Below are 20,206 nucleotides of genomic sequence, written 5' to 3'. Positions count from 1 at the left end.
ACCTTATATTTGGAGCCTGGGACCAGGGATGAGCATACGGGGATCAAAAGTCAAGGGCAAAGTAGAAGAAAAATACAGCCCAGAACTTATTTGGGAAGGAGGAAGAATCTTAGAGTCTGGCTCAGGTCTACTTAATTGGCTTGGCGTATTGTGGGTTGTTGAGTAAACTATTCTCTGTAAATGTACCTATTTTTATGGTTTTCCAGTTGTCTCCTTTTTATTCCTCTAGATTTGTTTATTTTTATGTAAAATGTGTATCTTGTGCATAGGACACACTAAATACATGCCTACTGAATGAAGCATTTCAGATCAGGTGCTTCATATTTGTTAGCTCACCGAATTCTCACAATATTAATTTAATTCTAGATAATCAGAACTATTTTAAAAATGAGAAAAAAAACCTCACAAAACCTCACAAAGCAGGAACAACAAAAACCACACTCAGAGAAGTTAAGTAACTTGTCTAAGGTTGCAAAGTGATGGAGTCCAGATCTGTCGTCGGGGCTGCCTTTTCTCATTATTTTGGGCTGCCTCTGTATCAGCAGCTCTGTGATCTGACTATCATGGTGGGTTCTTGATTATGGGAAGGGGAAGAAGGAGGGAGTCGGGGGCTGATGGGGAGGGTAGTGGTGGCCAAGCGTGCTGTCCCTACTGGGGTCTCTTCCCTGCATTCCTCTGGTTCCTGACATTATTCCATCTCTTGCAGTATCGAGGCCAGCCAGCAGACTCACATGGCAAATGTTATATGTTTGTTGTTTTATCATGCTTTTAAAAAGTGTTTTTTTTCTTTAAAGGAGAACAAAAAAGCATTATTAATATATTTAAATTGCCATTTAGCTTTAATGACATGAAGTGACCACCAGGGTACGTGAAATGATGATGGGAGCCAGACAGAAGCTCTGCAAGCTGTTTTCCACAATACTCAGCTCAACTACTTCAAGTGTGGGTGGTTGCCATAGTAACTACTCAAATAAACTCAGGGATGGTCCAAGGGGGTCAAGCAGCACAGCATTTAATGGATTTACCTTATTTTGCAAAAACAAAACAGAATGAGAAAACCTAAGATTTTTTCCCCCTGAAGGGTCACTTTTCCTTCCTGCTAATAAGAGGACCTTCCTCTCCCTAAGATGATTGCTTTTTTGCTTGTTTGTTTTTGTTTGTTTGTTTTTTTCAAGACAGCCAGGGAAAGAAGAATAGGAAGCTTTTAATCTGTTTTCTAAATAGCTCAGTGGATTTCAAAATATTCAAAAAGGAAAATAAGCTTGAAAGTTCTAGTTATGGATCAAATATCATTATGACTGTAAGTCACAAAAACAGAAAAACAACCAAAAATTCACTTAGTTTTACAATGGCCCCCTGGATTGTTTTTGCAATGGTTGATTGTTTATATTCACTACCTGATTGGCATGAGTTTAGAACACAGTCCTGTCTGCAGGGAATTGAAAAGGCAGGCTTTGTGATTATACTATTTGAATTTGATGGTTGGGAACATTTCCCTTTATAACATCCTTATGTTTCATCTCCATTCTCTTCAAGTGATCAAGTGCTTTGTTTTCCTTCATGTTTATGGAGAGTACTCCCAAATTCTTACTCATTTCTGCCCTCTTGCCCAAGAGTTAAAATCCAATGATCATGTTGATAGATCGTAAATATCTCCTTTTCTTATCACTAAGGCTTTTTGCCTTCTTTGCCTTTGCTTAAAGAATATTCTCCACGCAAAGAGGGAAGTGGTTACCTAAGTTATTGTTTACCCATACGGTAGTATACTTTGCAGTTGCTAAGAAGAATTTCTCAAAAAAGTTGATCTATGTGCACTTACATAAAATAATGTTTAGGAAATAATTTTAAGGGGTGCCTGGGTGGCTCAGATGGCTTAATGTCCAACTCTTGATTTCAGTTCGGGTCATGATCTCATGGTTCATGGGATCCAGCCGCACATCAGGCTCCGTGCTGATAGTGTGGAGCCTGCTTGGGTTTCATTCTCCTTTTCTCTCTGCTGCTCCCATGCTCGTGCATGCACTCTCTCTCCCTCTCTCTCTCTTTCCCAATAAATAAACTTTAAAAAGAAAAAGAATTTTAAGTGAAAAGGGCAAGGTGAGGATCTGTGCATATGAAGTATAGACATGTGTGTTCATAATGTCTGCATGGAGTATTTTGAAAGGGTACATGAAAATTGGTTATGATTCTTACCTCTAAGGGATAAAAAGGGATGGAGAGGGAAGAATTCATTTACATATTATTAAAATACTCATTGGTGCTGCTGAACTTCTTGCGTATTATTTTTATAATAATAAAAACTGAAATCTTCCCATTATTCCTAAAGAGAAAAGAGCTGTGTATAGGTGTGAAATTCATCGTGGTGTAGAGTATCACCACAACATACGAGAGAACACAACAACAAGGGATATGACCCATTCTAGGGTGACTTTTGATTTTTGGTATTTTTATCTACGTAAGTGCACCTTGCCCCTTCCTACTCTATACTTCTAGTGTTTCATGCTGGATCAGTGTGACTTTCCTTGGGCTTATTTCCTTGGGCTTGATTTCAAACTGTTTGCCTCCAACTTGGATCTCACATTAGGAGGCAGCATAGAATAGTGGTTAATGATGGAGCCTCTCATTTTAAATCCTGGCTGTGGCTCTCGAGACCCTGTGAACTTTGGGGCAAGTCAATCAACCTCCTCATATAATTCAGGATAACAATAATTCCTGTCTTGAGGTACCATTAGAATTACTATACGTACTGGCATTTAGGAAGTGCTTCTAGGTGTTAGTTATTATTCTTTGAGGTGATTTTTGATGTTGTTCAAATTAGCTACACAGCAAGAGGGGGAAAGGCCTAAAGAAACTAAAAGAAAAAAAAATAGAGAAAAGCAAAAGAAAGGAAAAAAAATCACCCCTAGGCTCTTCAGAGAAAGAATGACTATTGAGCTGTTAGAAAACATCCTTCCAATGTAGATCCCCATGTAAATAATGTAGAACATTCTCTCATCTAAATGGGAGAAAAGTTCCCCTGTAATTGGTTTTTTTATTCCACGCTAGGCAGGCCATCATTCTAAAACAGCAATGACATTATTTTCCTACTCTGTCATCAACGATTCCCTGTCACTAACTGGATTAAAGCAAAGCTAATTCTCTAGTTTAAAGATCTTCCTTGTACATGTCTTCCCTCTCTCCAAAGACAGTTCCCCATTTTTAAATACTCCTTCTCCTATGTCAGTCAGCTTGGTTCCTTTCTGTTCTGACACATTCCTGACCCCCAGTCTCCTGCCTCTGTGTAATTATTCAAATTCTAGGCTGAATCCTTTCTCTTTCATGAAGCCATCCCTTGCTGTTTCTACCATAATAACTTTCTATTTTCTGAGCAATTGTAGCACTTTTGGTCTGAGGTAACATACATAATGTTATTTTGAAACTTACAAATAATTATACAAAATTGTTTTCTTTGTTTTGGTGACACTTAATCATATATTTGCAGTAGAGACAAAGCGCTTATATTTCTTTTGTCTTGCTCAGGGAATGCAGCAGCTTGAAAACTTTTATTTATCTGGGAAGAATTCTTAGCTGTGAGTGAGAAGATTTGGATCCTAAAATTTGCCCAATAGTTTGAGCAAGTCACCGATCTTCTCTGGGCCTCTGCCTCCTCATTTGAAATATAAGTGGGTTGGAATAATCTCTGAGGTTCTTTCTAGTTTTGCTTCTAAGATTTTCTTTTTGTCCTGTCTCTGAAGAATGGCTACTTGGAGCTCATGTGCAGTAGCATACGGGTAAATGCTTAAAAATGGGCTCCCTGGGAAGAAAAATATCTCTGATTTGTAGGATTTCTTGAATTCTGTGGTGTAAACAGTCCCATTGTGGCCAATGTCAAGTTACCATGGTGACACAAATGAGGTGGCATTGAGGAGAGTGCACATCATTGGCTCTCACTGGCAAACTGGACCAGCCAACATTGCCAAGTGGTTCCTTTCAATGAAGAGGGAGCACAGACTCGGGCTTGAAGAACGTGGCTATTTTAAATCTCAACTTCTCTTACTCTAACATCTTGACATTATCTCTCTTCATTGAGTAGAAGGAAACAAGGGAAACAACACAAGGAAGTGGTTCTATCTTGGCTTTGTAATTTCAGCCTCTCTAGACATGAGCTCTAGGATCAGGCCAGTCTCCTCAGGTGCCCAAGCCCACAGCCCATTGTCCATCTCTCTTGTAGTCTGGCCCAGGGATGATGCTACCGAGGTGGTGGCAATTTCATATACAGGTGATAACCTCGATCTATGCCTAGAGCTCTCAGCTCTGCTTCTCCTGGGAAAGAGAAGTGGTCCAGAGAACCAAAAGAAGTTTCTGAGCTAGAAGCCAGGAACAATGTGCAGATGGTGAAGACAGTCTTAGTTGGGGAAAAGTCCCCAGAGCTCCACAAGACAGTGGGAGGATGAAAGCAGACGGCTGGAGCCTGAGACCCAAGACCCAAGATCCAAGGCCAAGCTGGGCTCTATCTCCTGAGGCTCATAACCACGGGGAACCCTTGGTTTATCAATAAAATGTTGGCTAAAGTCAATTCTAAATTCCTTCTGACACCATTGGGAGGACCAATGACAAATTGTTATCTGTGATTTTTAGCTTGAAAAGTAAGCTTGAAAGAAAATTTAAATGTTAACTCGTTATCAGGATAGATGATCAAATATATTTCTTCTTCATTGGTTTATTTGTGTGACAAATCAATTTGAAAGAATGCTAACCAGGGAAGGTGATTATTGCAGAGACTCCTTCTCTGACTCTAAAAGGACTAGTTAATGTTGGTCTTAGAGCCTCTCCCCTCCTCCTCACTGAACTAGAATGAACAGGGATTCCCCGATGCAGTAACAGAAGTATGCTAATGTTCAGAGGGGATGACAATCCTAGGGATGGCTGCACAGATATTTTTAGCATACTAATATATACCTGCCAGACTGAGCTCCCAGGCTCCAGGTGGGCTGGCGATGCTAAGGAGGGTTGAGAAGGAACAGAGAGCTGTGCAGAGAACCGCACATTCAGAAGCACAGGAAGGGTAGAGTCTGAGTAAGCACAGGCATAGCCAAAGGGTGGCAGGCGGGTATTAGATGACAATTCAACTCAACAACTATAGGTTAAAGCCACTGTGGGAAGCTACTGATCAATACATCTGAGGCATAGAGAGATTGTTTAATGGTAAGTTAGCAATCATTCAGCACCTCTCGGGGCTGACCCTATGCCCAGAACTTTGCCAACCTTACTTCAGGCAGCATTTGATGTGGGCACAGAGAAAACAGAAGTATATGTAAGAAGTCTACAACTACCTTGAGAAAGTGTTTGAACACAGTGCTCCAGGAATTTTTAGGAGGCAGAAATAATAGCTAACAAGGAGAGTTTTAATTTGAGAGGAAGATGGAAAAGAACGAAGAGGTTTTTTTCCTACTCTTCTCTCCTATTAGAGTGTAAGTTCTATCATACTAGGAATCCTGGATACTAACGTATCCCAATGCTTAGCACATAGTAGGTGGCCAAAAATATAATAAATAGTAATAGCTAACACATATGGAGCACTTACTATGTGCTGGGCACTGGTCAAAGTGTTCTACATATGTTACCTTATTGATTCTTCACAATTACTCTTGAGGTAGGAAATATTATCATCCCTGTATAACTGATGAGGAAATTGAGTCACAGAATGGTTAGGTGATTTTCCCATAGTAACACATCTAGTAGTGACAGAGCTATGATTTTGAAGCCAGGTCATCTCACCTCAGAGCCTGTGTTCTTCAGCAATATGCTGCATTAACTGAATGAATAAATGAAGAGCAGATGGCTTTCTTGGTGGATAGGGTGGGGAACAGTATACACAAAGACCTTGAGGTACCATTACTGCTGTCCATCAGATATACCCAGCTCTCCATTTTCTGGGCACATAGTAGTATTGTGCTTCTCTGTCTCTCTGAAATAGGTGTGGTCATCTGGATGGCTTTCGCAATGAAACATGAGCAAAAACGATGTGTATCAATTCTAGGAAAGAGTGCTCAATTAAGCACTTTCCCCTTTTATGATTTGGTGGCCATTGAAGCACCTACTGAGATATACTCTCTGTCTTTCTGGACATCTGAGTGACTGAAATGAGCAGAGCCTCCTGACAATTCACAATGGACACATATTGTGAACAAGAATTAAACTTTTGAGATTTAAGGATTATCAACAGAGCATAACCTAGTCTCTCCTAACTGGTACATAAGTTGGTACCAGAAATGGGGAGCCCCTATGGTAGCAACAACAGAATACCCTAACATATATGAGTATAGCTTCAGAAATTGGTGGCAAGCAGGTGAGTAACTATTAGAGGCTAGGAAACATACTGATCTAGGTTATACAGTGGTGAGTCATTTGGTAAACTGTTGTCTGCAACAACTTGGAAGGTAGATACGTAATAAATGAACTCATAACTTTAGGGGAGGTAGGTACAAAACACAATGTCAATAACATGTGTTGGTTGCTATTGGCAGCCTTCAACAAGATATTATGCAGCTTGAAATAAGCTCAGAAAAGAATTGGTTAGATTGTAAGTAGCAAAGAAAGGGAATAAGGAGAGGCTAGAGATGTGAAGACTTGCAGGATCGGAAGATGCAACTGATTTCAGCCCCATTTGTAAAAGGTAAACCTGAGGAGGTTATGAGTGATAAAAACTACCACTTGTGACAAGGTTCAAATCAAGGATATGGCTACCTCACTTTATTGTTCAAACCTTTGAGTGGAGTCAGAGCATTTAGAATGAATATACAATTAGGTAAATACTTTGATTAGACAAATGATCCAGAGGAAAGCAGCTAGTACATTTGTAGGCTGAGAGTATCTTAGAGGCATGGGTGTGGGAAGGCAAACAAATAGAGCAGAAATGATCATTGTATCTAGAAGAGTTCTGTGTGTGTGATGATTGTTACATGCAACTCACCCAAATCCATAGATAAGAAGCGGACTACAGTCTTGAGAGAGGTGTACTGCAATTAAAATATGTAGTAACAAGGGGAGTCCTAAAATGTCTTTTGGGCTTCAAGGAGCACATGTTCCCAGCTGTGCACTTTGGATATGGTCAGGAGGCATAAATAGAAATGGAAGACTCTCCCAAAGCAGGGAACTGGGAAACATGGAGAATGATGTACAAGGAATTGCTTCCAGGGAGCAGACTTGAGACCTAATCAAGAAACCTTGCCTCCCCCAGGGTAAGGAGCCTGAACACCTTCCTCAATAGGATTGAAGAATTGCTATGGACCAGTGACTACTGTTGTCTCCCATCTTCTTTTTGAATGGGGGTCTTCTGGGGGCTGTTTTTGTTCTTGTTCCACCATTTTAAGTGGCATTTAGGGGGCAGATCATTTTCAATTAGAGTCTACAGATCTCCAAGTGTGGAAGAGCTATATATCTGATGATCATTCATCATCCACAGATCATAAACTTTGAAGTTTACGTTAGGACCAGGATTTGAGTTTTCTGCCTTTGATGGTGGTGATGGGACACAAATATATTTTGCCTATAGGAGACAGAGAGAGCCAAATATTGGGTCTCAGGATAGACTTCAGTACTTCAGTAATCATTAGTGTTGCTTGTCATACTGTTTTGTGTGTTCAGGACCTGGGCACATGTTAAGATTGCCTTCTCTGCCCTCTTTGAAGATACACATTGCCATGCCACTAAGTTTTACATATGAAATGGGAATGGAGGTGATGAGTGTCACTTGAGGGTGGAAGTATTAAGAGTCTGTACTCTTGCCCTGTCATGGTGATTTTGGAAATCTTTGTTGATATAGAGTATCCACAACCTGGTGCCTCAGTGATCATGGTGACCGAAGCTCCTCGTTGACCCAAGATGGACATGTAGCATGAGCAGGAAATAAATTCTTGTGGTTGGAAGCCTCTGTGATTTAGGAGTTGATTTTTACTCCCAGCATAATCCAACCTATCCTGACTAGCACAGGTCAGAAGCCAGAAATTAGATCCTAAGATCAATTAGTAGGTCAGTTTGGTCAAAGCATAGAATATGCATGTGTAAGGGAAGTGTGACATTGAGTGCTTTTGAGGACTAAGTACGTAGACACAATGGGATTCAGAGATGATATATCAGTGACCTGGTAGAAAGTCTATAGAAGGAATTATTGCCAGGAGAGGCTGATGGCTGCAAGAGAGATGGGTCATTGTGATCATTCAAATGAGGAGAGAAGTCCTAAAGCCTGAAGAGGTGAGAGTGTGAGCTGCAATGTTTCAAGACTGAATTTAGGAAAATGGTAATTCAGGTGACAAAAGTGGAAGAGTCAGGAAGAGCAGTGATATACTCAGGGAGGAGTGAATTATTTGGGTGCCTAGAAATATCATCTTGCATGCTTCATTTAAAAAAACAAGATGAATATACATGCTAAGAACATGGTGCTGGTCTTTGGCTGAAGTCTTAGACTCCACAGACTGGGAAAATCTCACACAGACATTCTGTCCATTCCACCCAAGTCAGCAGAATTGCCAAAGCTCTCAGAGAAAGACAGTTCAGGTTGTTTTAAAAGGTGACTGGAAAAATTTCTCTTCAAATTCCCCATTAGTTTATTCCATGATTAATAACTTTGTGATTAGAAATTTCTCCTTGCAGCTAACCTAAGTTCCTTGGGCTGTAGTTTTGATGTCATTTCTTCTTATGTATATACAGGAACGTCAGTGGTTGTGCTATCTCACATGCCTTCTCTGTAAAGATACATTTATTTAGGGCTCACATCCAGCCTGCTTCCAAAAAGGATTAGAAGCGGCTCCTAATATGTCTGCCTAGGCTTCCTTTAAAGTAACTTTTCTCTTTCCTTCCTAAGTGCTGCCATCGGAGATGAACCAGGAGGATTTCTTTAATGATACAAAATGAAAGCAAAACTAATAACATGGACTATGCTGACACAATAGTAATCTTCAATGAAAAAAAACCCACTCTCCCCACTTCAAGTAAAGTAGACTTTTATGACCAGAAAAAATTCTGAACAAAATGATAAACTTGAATACCTTCAGCCTCTGAATTTCAAGTTTATTTCTTGTCTGTAGTGCCTTTTTCCCCACCATTCTTAGATTCTAGGGCACATCTATGTATTCTAGAGTATCTTTTAGGGTATATTTATATCTCTAAAAATATGTGTATTTTTATAAATATATTTATAAAATATGTCTATATATAAATATATATGTATTTTCCACTTGACTATGGAAAACCACATTTTAGTAAAGCATTTAATAAATGTGTTGAAATCAAGGTATAAATGTCTCCCACAAGACTTTAATATTAAAGGTCCTGAATAAATCAGTGAGTGATTACATGAATACCATTTCTGATTATAATTAGGGTGTTCTCTATTACCTGGTTGTCTGCACTTTAATAAGGAATGTAGATATTAAATTGAAGGCATGGTAGCCAGCAGACAGGCAGCATAAAGGATTTTAAAAGTCTCTCTGTAAACAGAAGTCTTCCTGGCAGGCCAGTGGGTAGCATTTCTGATCAGTGCTGCCTAAGGGGACTGGGGAATCTTCATTTCTGGAACCCTCTTCTGGGGTCTTTGGTGCCTTGCCTGGTCATGAGAAGACAGCTCAGGTGACATACCATACAGCCACAGAAAAGATATAGGTACAAGGTTTGTTATTATACTAGTCCTGACGGAGCTGGACCCAGACTCCTAAAAGCCTATCCCTTCTCCCTTGAACCTCAGGCATCAGACAATGCCTTCTTTATCTCTGATCCACTGGTCATTTGGTCCTTCCTTCCTTTATCCCAAGGCAAGGCTGAGTCAAAATGTTTTCTTTCTAAGATGTATCTGAATTTCCTTTCATTCTTTCACCTCCCTCAAAGATATGCAAGTTCTTTCCTCTCTGGGGTCATGATCATTGTAGGGACAATCCAATCTCTGCAAGTGTCCTTCCAAAACAGGTTTTTCTAAAGAGCAATTATATCCTGAGAGACCAGGATATGGTACAGACTACAGTGCTCAACACATGTGCATCTCATTTGGAGGAAAGTATTCATACCTCAAAGAGGGACTGATTGGGGTGCCTGGGTGGCTCAGTGGGTTAAGTGTCCAACTCTTGATTTCAGCTCAGGTCATGATCTCACCGTTCTGTGAGTTCAAGCCTTGCATCGGGCTCTGTGCTGACAGCATGGAGCCTGCCTGGGATTCTCTTTCCCTCCCCCCTCTCTCTGCCCCTCCCCTGCTCAAGCTGTCTCTGTCTCTCTCAAAAATAACTACATAAACTTGAAAGGCATTAAGATAATTTCTCTATGAGCAAGTGAACGAGTTTTAGCTTTAAACTTTTTCCATTTCTAATTACTGTGGAAGGTGGGTGGGGAGGGAGTTAAGAGGATAGGATGTAGTAGAAGAAAGTACTGTGGTCAAGAAAGGATTGGGAAACTATCTTGAGTTTATATCGCTGAATTATATTCACAATATTGTAGTGTCGGGTTGGGTTCTGTTCTGTCTTCTATTGTAAAGAATATCTGTTTTTGTATGTTGAGTTATGCCGGCGGTCAGGCAGGAGAGGAAATGTCAATGTTTGGGCAAAACAGATAACAAAGAAAAACAGAGACATTTCATACCACTTAGAACGGAGATGGGATGATATATATGGTTATGTTCTTAAACATGACTCACACCCTTAGGAAAAAAGCCTCAGTCTTCTCATGTTCATATGCCCTGGGTCCCTTTTTTCTGGGGAGAGAAGGCACTGAGAGGTCGCAGATGGGCAGGAGGGGCTTATGGGATGTGAGGAACCAGCAGGGGGCACAGTGTGGGTTAGAGACAGCACTTTGTGGCATCACCAGTCGGTGAGATGTGGACCCTAGAGAATTGTGTTGAGAAGGGTTCTGAAGGCTAATCTGTGTTCAGCAGGAAGAGTACTGGGATCGGGTAATGCTGTCTGCCATGGGTCTGGGGGATCGGGGGTGGGGGGGGTGGGGAGTGGTGATGAGAGTTATCTAAGCAGTACCATCCATGCCAAGAGCCTAAACCTCTCATTTAATTGGGTGTATGTGTGGGGGTAGGGCTCAGAGACATCAGAACAGTTGCCAAAGCCACACAGCTGTTTAGTATTTCACCAATACACATAAAAAAAAAGTTCAGGATCAGGAAAAGAATGAAGATTAAGAGGATTAGCCATTCTGAACATGGAAAGCTACTGCCTTCAAGACATTTAGGGCTGAATATAAACCTTCTTGAAGCCTTTTCTGAGACATTTTATCAAAAGTACTAGGAGCTCTGCCTGGTCACCCACAGATTCAAACATGCACAGAAGTCTGGGGCCTCCTTTTCAATTTCAGAGGCCTTTGAAAGTATACAATGTTAGAGACTATTTCCTCCAAGAGAGAAGTTTTCTCAGTGCTTGGATGAAGGGATAAAGAAGCATGAAGAAATTTTAAGGTGTTATTTGCCTAGGATTAATGGACAGTTGAATTTAAATATAGAATCTTTTAAATAGCAGCTTTTTAGAAAGTTCTTTCCACAAAATATTGGGGGGAAAAAGTCCAAGATGGGATTTGGCCATGATTTTTTAACTACGGCAGTAGTCTCAATGCTAAAATAAACAGCAAGTTATAACAAATCCAACTAAAAGACTTAAATTCATCAGAGCCAAGCTGTGGTGACACCCTGTAAGCAAATTCTTGTCCCCAAACCTCTCCCCACGTTGTCTGAGAATTTACTGTTAAGCATCTAGAAGTTATTCTTTGAAAATAGTAATATTCTTGTGTAATAATCCATTTCAAGTTCATTGTTAGGTAATAACAAAAGAAGAAGGGAAAGCTAGTGGTGAGGTGAAGGGATTTGTTACTGGCTGTGGAAGGAGATAAGAGAGTGAAAGAATTAATGATCCTCAGTGAGTAGCTACAGGAATTTTGCAGCCCAAAGATGGAATTCACTGTCTCAAACCTGCTCATGACTCTAGAGTGTTCCACTGAACTTAGGACACAATAACATTGAGTGGGTGATGACAACAACCCTTGTAAATAAACCCTCAAGATGCCTTTAAAAAGAGTAGAGAGTAAAACAATGTAAGAAAGTATAGGAGTGCTTTCTCTCCAACATTTCTGACAGAAGATAGGAGTTGAAAACCTCCAACAAAATGTTGCCCCAATCTCACTTGGCTAATTTTAGTTATCTTGGTTCATGGCTATGATTCATCCCTAAAGCTGTGAATTGCTGAGGAGGAAGGAGGGAAAAAAATGACTTAAATGTCAAAGAAGCAAGAACAAAAATATAATTTTCTTTTTTGGGGAACTAGAATTCCAGGATATGGGGATCTTTTTTTCTCATGAGGGACTGAATGCTTCAAACTTCTAGAGAAAAAATGGTCTTGAGTCAAAACATCATTAAGGAATAAAAGCATGCATTGATTATAAGTCATGTCAAGTTTGAAGTTTTGCCCCCATAGTGCATTTCCCTTGTCTTCTTGTGTGTCTCCAATACCATTAAACTAGCACTCACCAGGAATCATCTGTAATTGCATATGATGGAAGCCTAATATGTAGACTGTAATGAGGAATGGAATCCCTAAACCAGATGAGGAGAGAAGGAATGGAGATGAACAGAACTATGAGAAATAAGCCTGGGGAATGGAATAGTAGGAAAGAGAAGAAAGGCATGTTTAAATGATGGTCAGATGTTGTCTTGCTTGCTAAAGAATAGAGATGGTTTGGTGAAATTCCATCTTGAGTAAAGAAAAAACGTTTCTCAGTTTATTAGGGGTTCCCTAGTAAATTGGTTACCATGTTGAATTTCCATAGGTTTGGAGGAAGAGAATAGTCACTAGCTCAACTCAGCTCAATAACTGATGTCACTGTCTGAAGTAGCTGACCTTCTCCACCAACAGCTTAGCCACTCTCCGTGTTTGTCTTTATCTTAAAACTCTTAAAACCTGCTGCTCTTAAAACTTCCGAGAAGTCAAAGAAGTATATGAGTGTTGTAAAAATAGGGCCCCGGGCTTGAAAGGAAGATGATATTATGTAGGAAGCAAGATGAACAAGGAAGAGTTCCAATGACTTCAGAACGATTGCCCACAGCCCTTGAAGCTGGGAGGAGAGTAGCCCAGGGCACACTTGTGAGAGGTGATTTCTGCACCTACCTCCCTATCCTCAGCCTCCTCAGAGCACTCTCCTCACCTTGCTTATGCTCTGCTCCTTTCAGTTCTCCTCATACTTGCTTATTATCGTGAGCAGCAATCACTGTCTCATTACCTAAGACCTAAAGTGTCATTCAGCCAATGTGACAAATGCATCCTGATAGTTAAACTGAGGGAGTACTAAGGTCCTGGAAGAGACTCCGGAGGTTGCAGACTCCCACCGCTTGGTATGCATTTGAGGAAACTGAGCTCTTGAAGGTCTAAGTGACTTTCTTGCCCAAAGCATTCCCTCTTTTGCTTCTTCTGGAGGATGTTAATTAGCTCCTTAGCTCTAGTAGAGAGATATTTTGAAGTCCATAGAAGATATTTGCCAGAAGTTATCCTTGGCCACCCTCATTTTAAACCACCTTGGCAGACTGCCTTTATTACAAATCCAGTTTTTTTTTTCCCCCAGACTGGGTATATTTAATTTTTCTGAGCCTCCATGAGGTGTGCCAAAGTACAACAAAAGCCTGTTTCTATCTTTCATTTCCATGATCAACTTTTACCTTGTGTGGCAGTGTTATGGGTTGCATTACATTCCCCCCATAGGTATGTCAAAGTCCTAACTCCTAGTACCTGTGAACATGACCTTACTTGGATAAGGGTCTTGCAGATTTTATCAAGTAGAGATGAGGTCATTAGGAGTGTTCTAATCCGATGTGAGTGGTGTGACAGGAAGAGAGCTGTGTGAAAGCACACATGGGACAGGGCAGAGCTTGAAGCACTGTAGCTGGAAGCCAAAGAATGCCAAGGATTAGCAGCACACAGCCAGAAGCTGAGAGGAGGCAAGGAAGGCTTGTTCTCAACAAGTTTCTCAAGGAGCATCATCTCAAGGAGCATCTCAAGGTCTCACTGAAACCTGGATTTCAGACTTCTAGCATCCAGAACTGTGATGTTACAAGATTTTGTTGTTTCAAGCCACTTTGTTATGGCAGCCCTAGGAAACTAACACTTGCAGTAATAAAGGCAAAGGGGAAGGGCAACTGGAGAGAGAGAGAGAGAGAAGGAGGGAGAGAGAATGAGTAGGGGAGGGGTGGAGAAATGGAGAGACAGAATCCCAAGTAGGCCTGCGCCATCAGCAGAGAGCCTGACATGGGGTTTGAACTCATGAGCCATGAGATCATGACCTGAGCCAAGATCAAGAGTCGGCCCCTTAACCAATGAGCCCCAGGCACACTGGTATTAATTTTTTACTGAGGTAATCTGGAGAGGTTCCACATGACCCCTTGTGAAAAATGTGTGAGGGGACTGTGTCCACTGTTTTAAGATATAACATTAGTTTGCTCTTTAAATAAGTTTCCGTCATAGAATAGTCAGCTGTTTTTCAGTGTTTTAGCTTCATAGTCTAGTGTGTTTTCATTAACCTGATGGCTTTGGTCTTTTTCTCTTTTATTTATTTTGTCTTTTAATATTTTATTTTGTAACATAATATAAATGCATGAAGTGTAGTCTGTATTTCCTCAACATATGGGGAAAAGGCACTTGAAATTATGAATCATCTATAATATATTTTTTAAATGATAATCCAAGCCTTGATATATTCCTAGGCTCTGATTTACTTTCCATAAATAGTATTAAAAATTAAATCAGGCCTTGCTTAAAATAATCAACTTCCACAGTTTCTTTTGCAGTGCTGTTCTCTATTTACAAATAGCACAAATAGAGGTAAGAACTACTTATATTTTTCAAAACCAAAAGCCTTTTTTTAACATTTAATTTTAAGTAATCTCTACACCCAACATGGGGCTTGAACTTGTAACCCTGAGATCAAGAGTAACATGCTCCACTGACTAAGCCAGCCAGGCATCCCCCCAAAAACCATTTTTAAGGTCACACAAATTATATGCATTTAGTGTCCAAATTTAAAAACCTATATTGAGAACCTTCACATATCACCCAAATTTTAAGCATAGCCACTTTCTATAAGCTTCTCCAAGATCATCTGCTCTCTCAATCATCTGAAAAATTTAAGGGTCTTATAAGAACGAGTTGCGTTGCCAATTTAGTGGTTAAGAAAACACCCAAGAGTGGAGATACATAGATCTTCTCGTAGACCAGAAATCTTAATTCATTTTATGAGCCATTCTAGATTGTTTCCAACTCTTCATCTTGGGTTTGCGGTTCAGTTTATGATCTATGCAGCACATGCCTGGATGCCCATGTCTTTGAAGCCACTGGGATAGACAGGTCAGAACCCATGTCAACATCAATAGGCCACTCAGTGCATCACACTGCTCTATCTGTAGGGTGTATTCTGCCCCAGTTACTCTAGGAGTCCCCCACTCTGATTCTAGGTGATAATGCAAGCAGCTGGACTACCAGAAGTGCAGTGTTGGAAATACTTACTTGAGTGTGGTGAGTTCTGTAAGGGATGGCTGAGTAGCCTTGAGATAGCTTTCTCTTCGTGCAGCAACTTTGGGAGAAGGCTTGGGACTTGTGTCGGAGTCACCACTGTCTTCATCTCCCATAGCCTTGATGTAGCTGCCACTCCGCATTCTTCGGCATGGAATTTCGTCGTCTTTACCTCGAGGGGTGTACCCTGTCCATTCATCCTGAGGAACCTATTCAGATACAAAACAGATAATTCATTTTTAATAAAATCCTACACTTTTCTTTCCTTTATTTATTTTTTGGTATGACCCTGAATGTGGGTGATACAGACAAATTATCTAAAACTTCAGACATTCAGCTTTCAGTAATGGTGTTTTACTGTGATTGGTTTGAAAATATTTGAATACATGCAATTCCATGTCTCAATCTTTAAAAAATCCTGTGTATTAGGAAAATATTAAAACCATTGGCTCTGATTTACTTCTCATTTTTCTTGTGCTAATGAGAAGAATTATAAGAAATAATTCCAGTAAGAATGCTGTTGGAAAGGAGAGTTGTTTTATTTGAGCTTTTCAATTACTTGTTTTCAATTGTCATTTTTTTGTTTTCAATTGTCATTTAAAATTTAAGAATCTTTCAGTTTTATCTCCACCCTCTCACACTGTCCATCTCCACTGTCTTCTATCCAATGTCTCTTCTTCCTAAACCAGTTGCACTGAGTTTCCAATAACCTATTCTTTTGGAACCCCTCTTAATTTTGATTCCGGCTCCATACACCTACTGAAAGCAGTCTTTAAAGGTTTTCAATGATCTTCTCATGAAAGCTAGTGGCATTTTCTTAATTTAAATTTTCATTGGCCCTGAACAACACACACACACACACACACACACACACACACACACACGCCCCAACCCTGAAGAGTTTCTCTACTTACCCGGTAGAGAGCTACTTATCTGAATTATTCTTTTCCTCTTGCTTTGCTGCATCCTATTCTAAGTCCCCATTTGGAGGCACCACAAAGATTATGTTCTCAGTACACTGCTCCTTTTTCTTTCTACCATCATTGCCCTTGAGTTCAGCAGAGCACTACACTATTTTATAGAAGGCTTCTTTATGACTTTCTCTTAATTTCCACCTAGATTTTCCATTTCCACATGGACTCAAAGTAGGATCTCATTACTCCTCCATTTAGTAAAAGAAACATACAATGACCACTCTTCTTACCCATTAAGAAGCAACAATCAGCCTTCAGTGTATGGAACAGTACACAGGGCTTAATGAAAAGAAACCAAAGAAGAGGGAGGCTGGTTTTTGCCCTTAACATATTTATAACAGCGATGAGAAGACAGAGCATAGATGCATTTAGGAACAACTCCAAATCAACACATCAGCAAGTTTAAGGTACGGTGCCATAAATGGAATATGCACTGAGGAGAGACTGCAAGTAGGAATTACCAGTAATGGTGATGAGGAAGGAGCAGCCAGGAAGGACTTGCAAGTTTCAACGATAAGGTTAGCAGACATTTAATATTTTGATGCTATTTATTGATCATCCATCAATAATACAGTGTTTCATTATTAACATTTGACTATGCTATGCAATTTGCTTACATGATCTTATTTTATCGACATAACAGCTCTGTGCAAGTTTCTTCTGTATTTTTCAAATAAGAAACAAGAAGTCAGAGAGCTTAAGGAATTTGCCAAGGAACGCACAGCACTGGCATTTAAAGCATTTTGGTTTGACTCCAAAGATCAGAGTTTACGTAACCTGAAATTTGTGATTTATAATAGATGAATTTTAAATCTGAAGGGTTCATAACATTGTCCACGATGACACATACACATATTAGACACAAGTTTCTAAATGTTATAAGTTCTGGGAAGTGAACAGAGATGTTCCATTAAAAAGAGAACCATACTCTGCTCCTTAAGTTATTATTTATATAATTTGAAGGCTTATATCTTGAAATATCAAACTGAAGAGATGCTGATGTTTATGGACCTGAAAACAGTGGTTTGTAAGTTCTGATTCTGAAAACTCCCAGTGAAGTTAGATTAAGCTTCACTATTCAGTTTGTTTATTTTAACAAATTTTTAAGTCGTGCTTCCTATGTGCAGGCAGTGTTCTATGTGCCTTATAAATGTTATCTCATTTGATCCACACAGCGGGGGGGGGGTAGTATTATTATTATCCCCTGTTTACAAATGAGGAAACTGAAGTTATGTAACTGGCTCAAAGTCTTAGCTACGAAGGGGCCGAATTCGACCTGACAGCTCCTGGGACCTGCTCTTGACCACTATTTGATGCTGTCTCTCTGGGCTATGATGTGTGGCACTACGGAACCAAACAACTATAGTCCCATGATGCCTTCGTAATCCATTGCATCTGATTCATTTGCCATTTATTAATCATGGTAGTAACTACAATGTAGAGTTTTTGCTTTAGCTAAATAGCATCAAAATCACCATAGCAACAAGGAAGATTTCTTAGTGAAATTATAAATGTTTAGAACAGTCTTGTTTTCCTTCAATTGGCAGGTGACTCACTGCAAACTATGATCATATTCAGAACTTCATTATTGGCTTAGTGATTACATTTTAGCACTTGCCATTTCTCAGTACTGATGCATAGTTCCGAAATAAGCATTGGTCTCTGGAATATGTGAGAGACTAAGGACAACTTATATCAGGTCGTATCACTTGTGAAACAAAACATGGGAAATTTCTGTTTAGATGTTTTTCCCAAAGTTAGTTTATGGTAGAAACTTGGATATATATGAGAAACAGGTTGCAACTGTTGCTAAGGGAACCAACTGAAAAGTATTTAATTAGAGTACCTCTCAACGAAACAGTTTTCAAATGATAGCAGCTAAGAAGCTGTATGGAATGGAATTTAAAAATTAATACATTATTCATAGACCTAAAGGTAGCCTACAACAAGATTGCCTATAAAATAATACAGAAATCAGTTCTTGGAAAAGTGTAAAGACACAGAAAATCGACATCATAGGGAAGGAAAATAATGTCATTGAAGTTGCTATGATTGAGCCAGAATTCTTATTCTGACTCTTTTAACCCCTAAAGCAAAAGAGGAGACAGTGACATACCACTTTGTAAGGGGCCCAAGTGAAAAGCATACTTTTTTTTTTAACAAGAGAAAAGCATACTCATGTTGTTAATTTTTTACATATACTTAGGAGGCTTCATAAGAGAATAAAGATCCAGAGAAGCAACTAGAACAGGAAACTTTTATACCTTGTAGACAAAAAGATAAATAAATAAATTTGTGAAGAATTGACATGGACAAAGGAATTTGGGCTGGGGCAGTAAATGGTAAAGAAGTAACTAAGGAGATAAAGGTGAATCTAATAAGTTTGCAGAATTCCCTGGGGCCATGTCTGAACTGATAAGTCTGTCTACGTGTTATTCCCTTTTGATTGGAAGGAGAGGAAAGTCATGTAGCATAGCCACTGCTGTGATCTAATCAAAGGTTGATGTGTCTTTCTGCCTCAGTTGCACAGAAAGAAACAATTTAGGGAAAGAAACAATTCAAATGTACAGCTGTCTGAGAAAGTCTTCAGTATTAATGGTCTTGGCAGTTTAAAGGAATAGAAGTCTTGGTAAGGAAAGGAAGCTGGAGCAGATAGAAAAGCAGCGTGGACACTTGATGACAACAGGGCAGCCAGATGGCCCGCTTGTCTGCACCAATCTTGGGGGTGGTTGGACCCAACAGGTGTTAAGGAAACAATAATAACATCCATAGAATAGTTATGAGTTAGAGCAAAACAATTATTTGCTTTTTAATGTATATGCTTAAGCATTAAACTCCAATAGAGAGCTTTATTTTTGAGAAAACAAAATGAGGATTAGTGTGCATTTTTGTTTCAAGAATAGCCAGTCTATAATTTAGACCACATGTCACAGCTCAGAAGTATAGAAAACTTACTTCTGACCAAGGAATGACCATAACCACGTGCTATCATCTTCAAATTACAGGATGAGGATGTTTTCTTAATTGAAGTAATGTATGGGAGCTGAACGATGGGTCATTCTAATTGTAGCTGTTCAGTTATAGGACAGGAGAAAATTAAACATACTCTAATGGACAATGCTTGCGTTTTCTCAGTCTCCTTCCCTGTCTCTCTCTTTGCCTCTCTCCCTTCTTCCTTTATATCTACAAGCATGTTTGGCTTATTTCTTTTCCAGCCATTATCTGGGTGTGCCTGGAATATATAGCAGTGAACAAAATAAACATTGATCTCACACTATGGAACATAGATTCTAGAAGCAGCGCAGGAAGAAATAGATAATAGTTAAGCACACACATAAGTGAACAAGATAATGTCAGGAATCATAAATGGCATTAGGAAAATAAGATGGGGTAATGTAACAAAGTGGCTGGAGGGGAACTACATCAACTTGTTCCTTGGAAAAGTCATTAGGAAAGTGGTAATATTCCAGAGATCTGGTGACCAAAGGGGCTGGCCTTGAGGAGAGCTGGGAAGAGCTCTCAGACAAAAGGGTCAGCCAGCATGGAGTCTCTAGAGTAAGAATAAGCTTGGTGTGTCATTAAAGCCCAGGAATGAAAATGTCAGTGTGACTGGAGAGTATTTAGCAAGAGGAAAGTGATACAAGGAAAGGCTAGGGGTGTGGGGCCAGGTCATGTAGGGTCTTGTAAGCCTGTCTCAAGTCTTCCTTCCAGGCTGAACTCAGA

At 39.8% G+C, this 20,206-nt stretch overlaps 1 protein-coding gene across 4 annotated transcripts in view; it reads right to left on the bottom strand.

Annotated features, from left to right (window-relative positions):
- DLGAP1 (DLG associated protein 1) overlaps positions 1 to 20,206 on the bottom strand; it is a 331,657-nt gene that overhangs the window by 250,141 nt on the left and 61,310 nt on the right. For all 4 annotated transcript variants that reach the window (XM_039243192.1, XM_039243193.1, XM_039243194.1 and 1 more), the window contains exon 2: positions 15,504 to 15,718. In XM_039243192.1, coding sequence (XP_039099123.1) covers positions 15,504 to 15,718 — 215 coding nt within the window. The remainder of the gene's footprint in view (positions 1 to 15,503; positions 15,719 to 20,206) is intronic.

The sequence above is a fragment of the Hyaena hyaena genome, unplaced genomic scaffold (assembly GCF_003009895.1).
Source record: "Hyaena hyaena isolate Hyena2069 unplaced genomic scaffold, ASM300989v1 scaffold_222, whole genome shotgun sequence".
Lineage (NCBI taxonomy): Eukaryota > Metazoa > Chordata > Mammalia > Carnivora > Hyaenidae > Hyaena > Hyaena hyaena.
The sequence above is the reverse complement of the archived record's forward strand: the minus strand, read 5'-3'. Positions and strand labels throughout refer to the sequence as shown.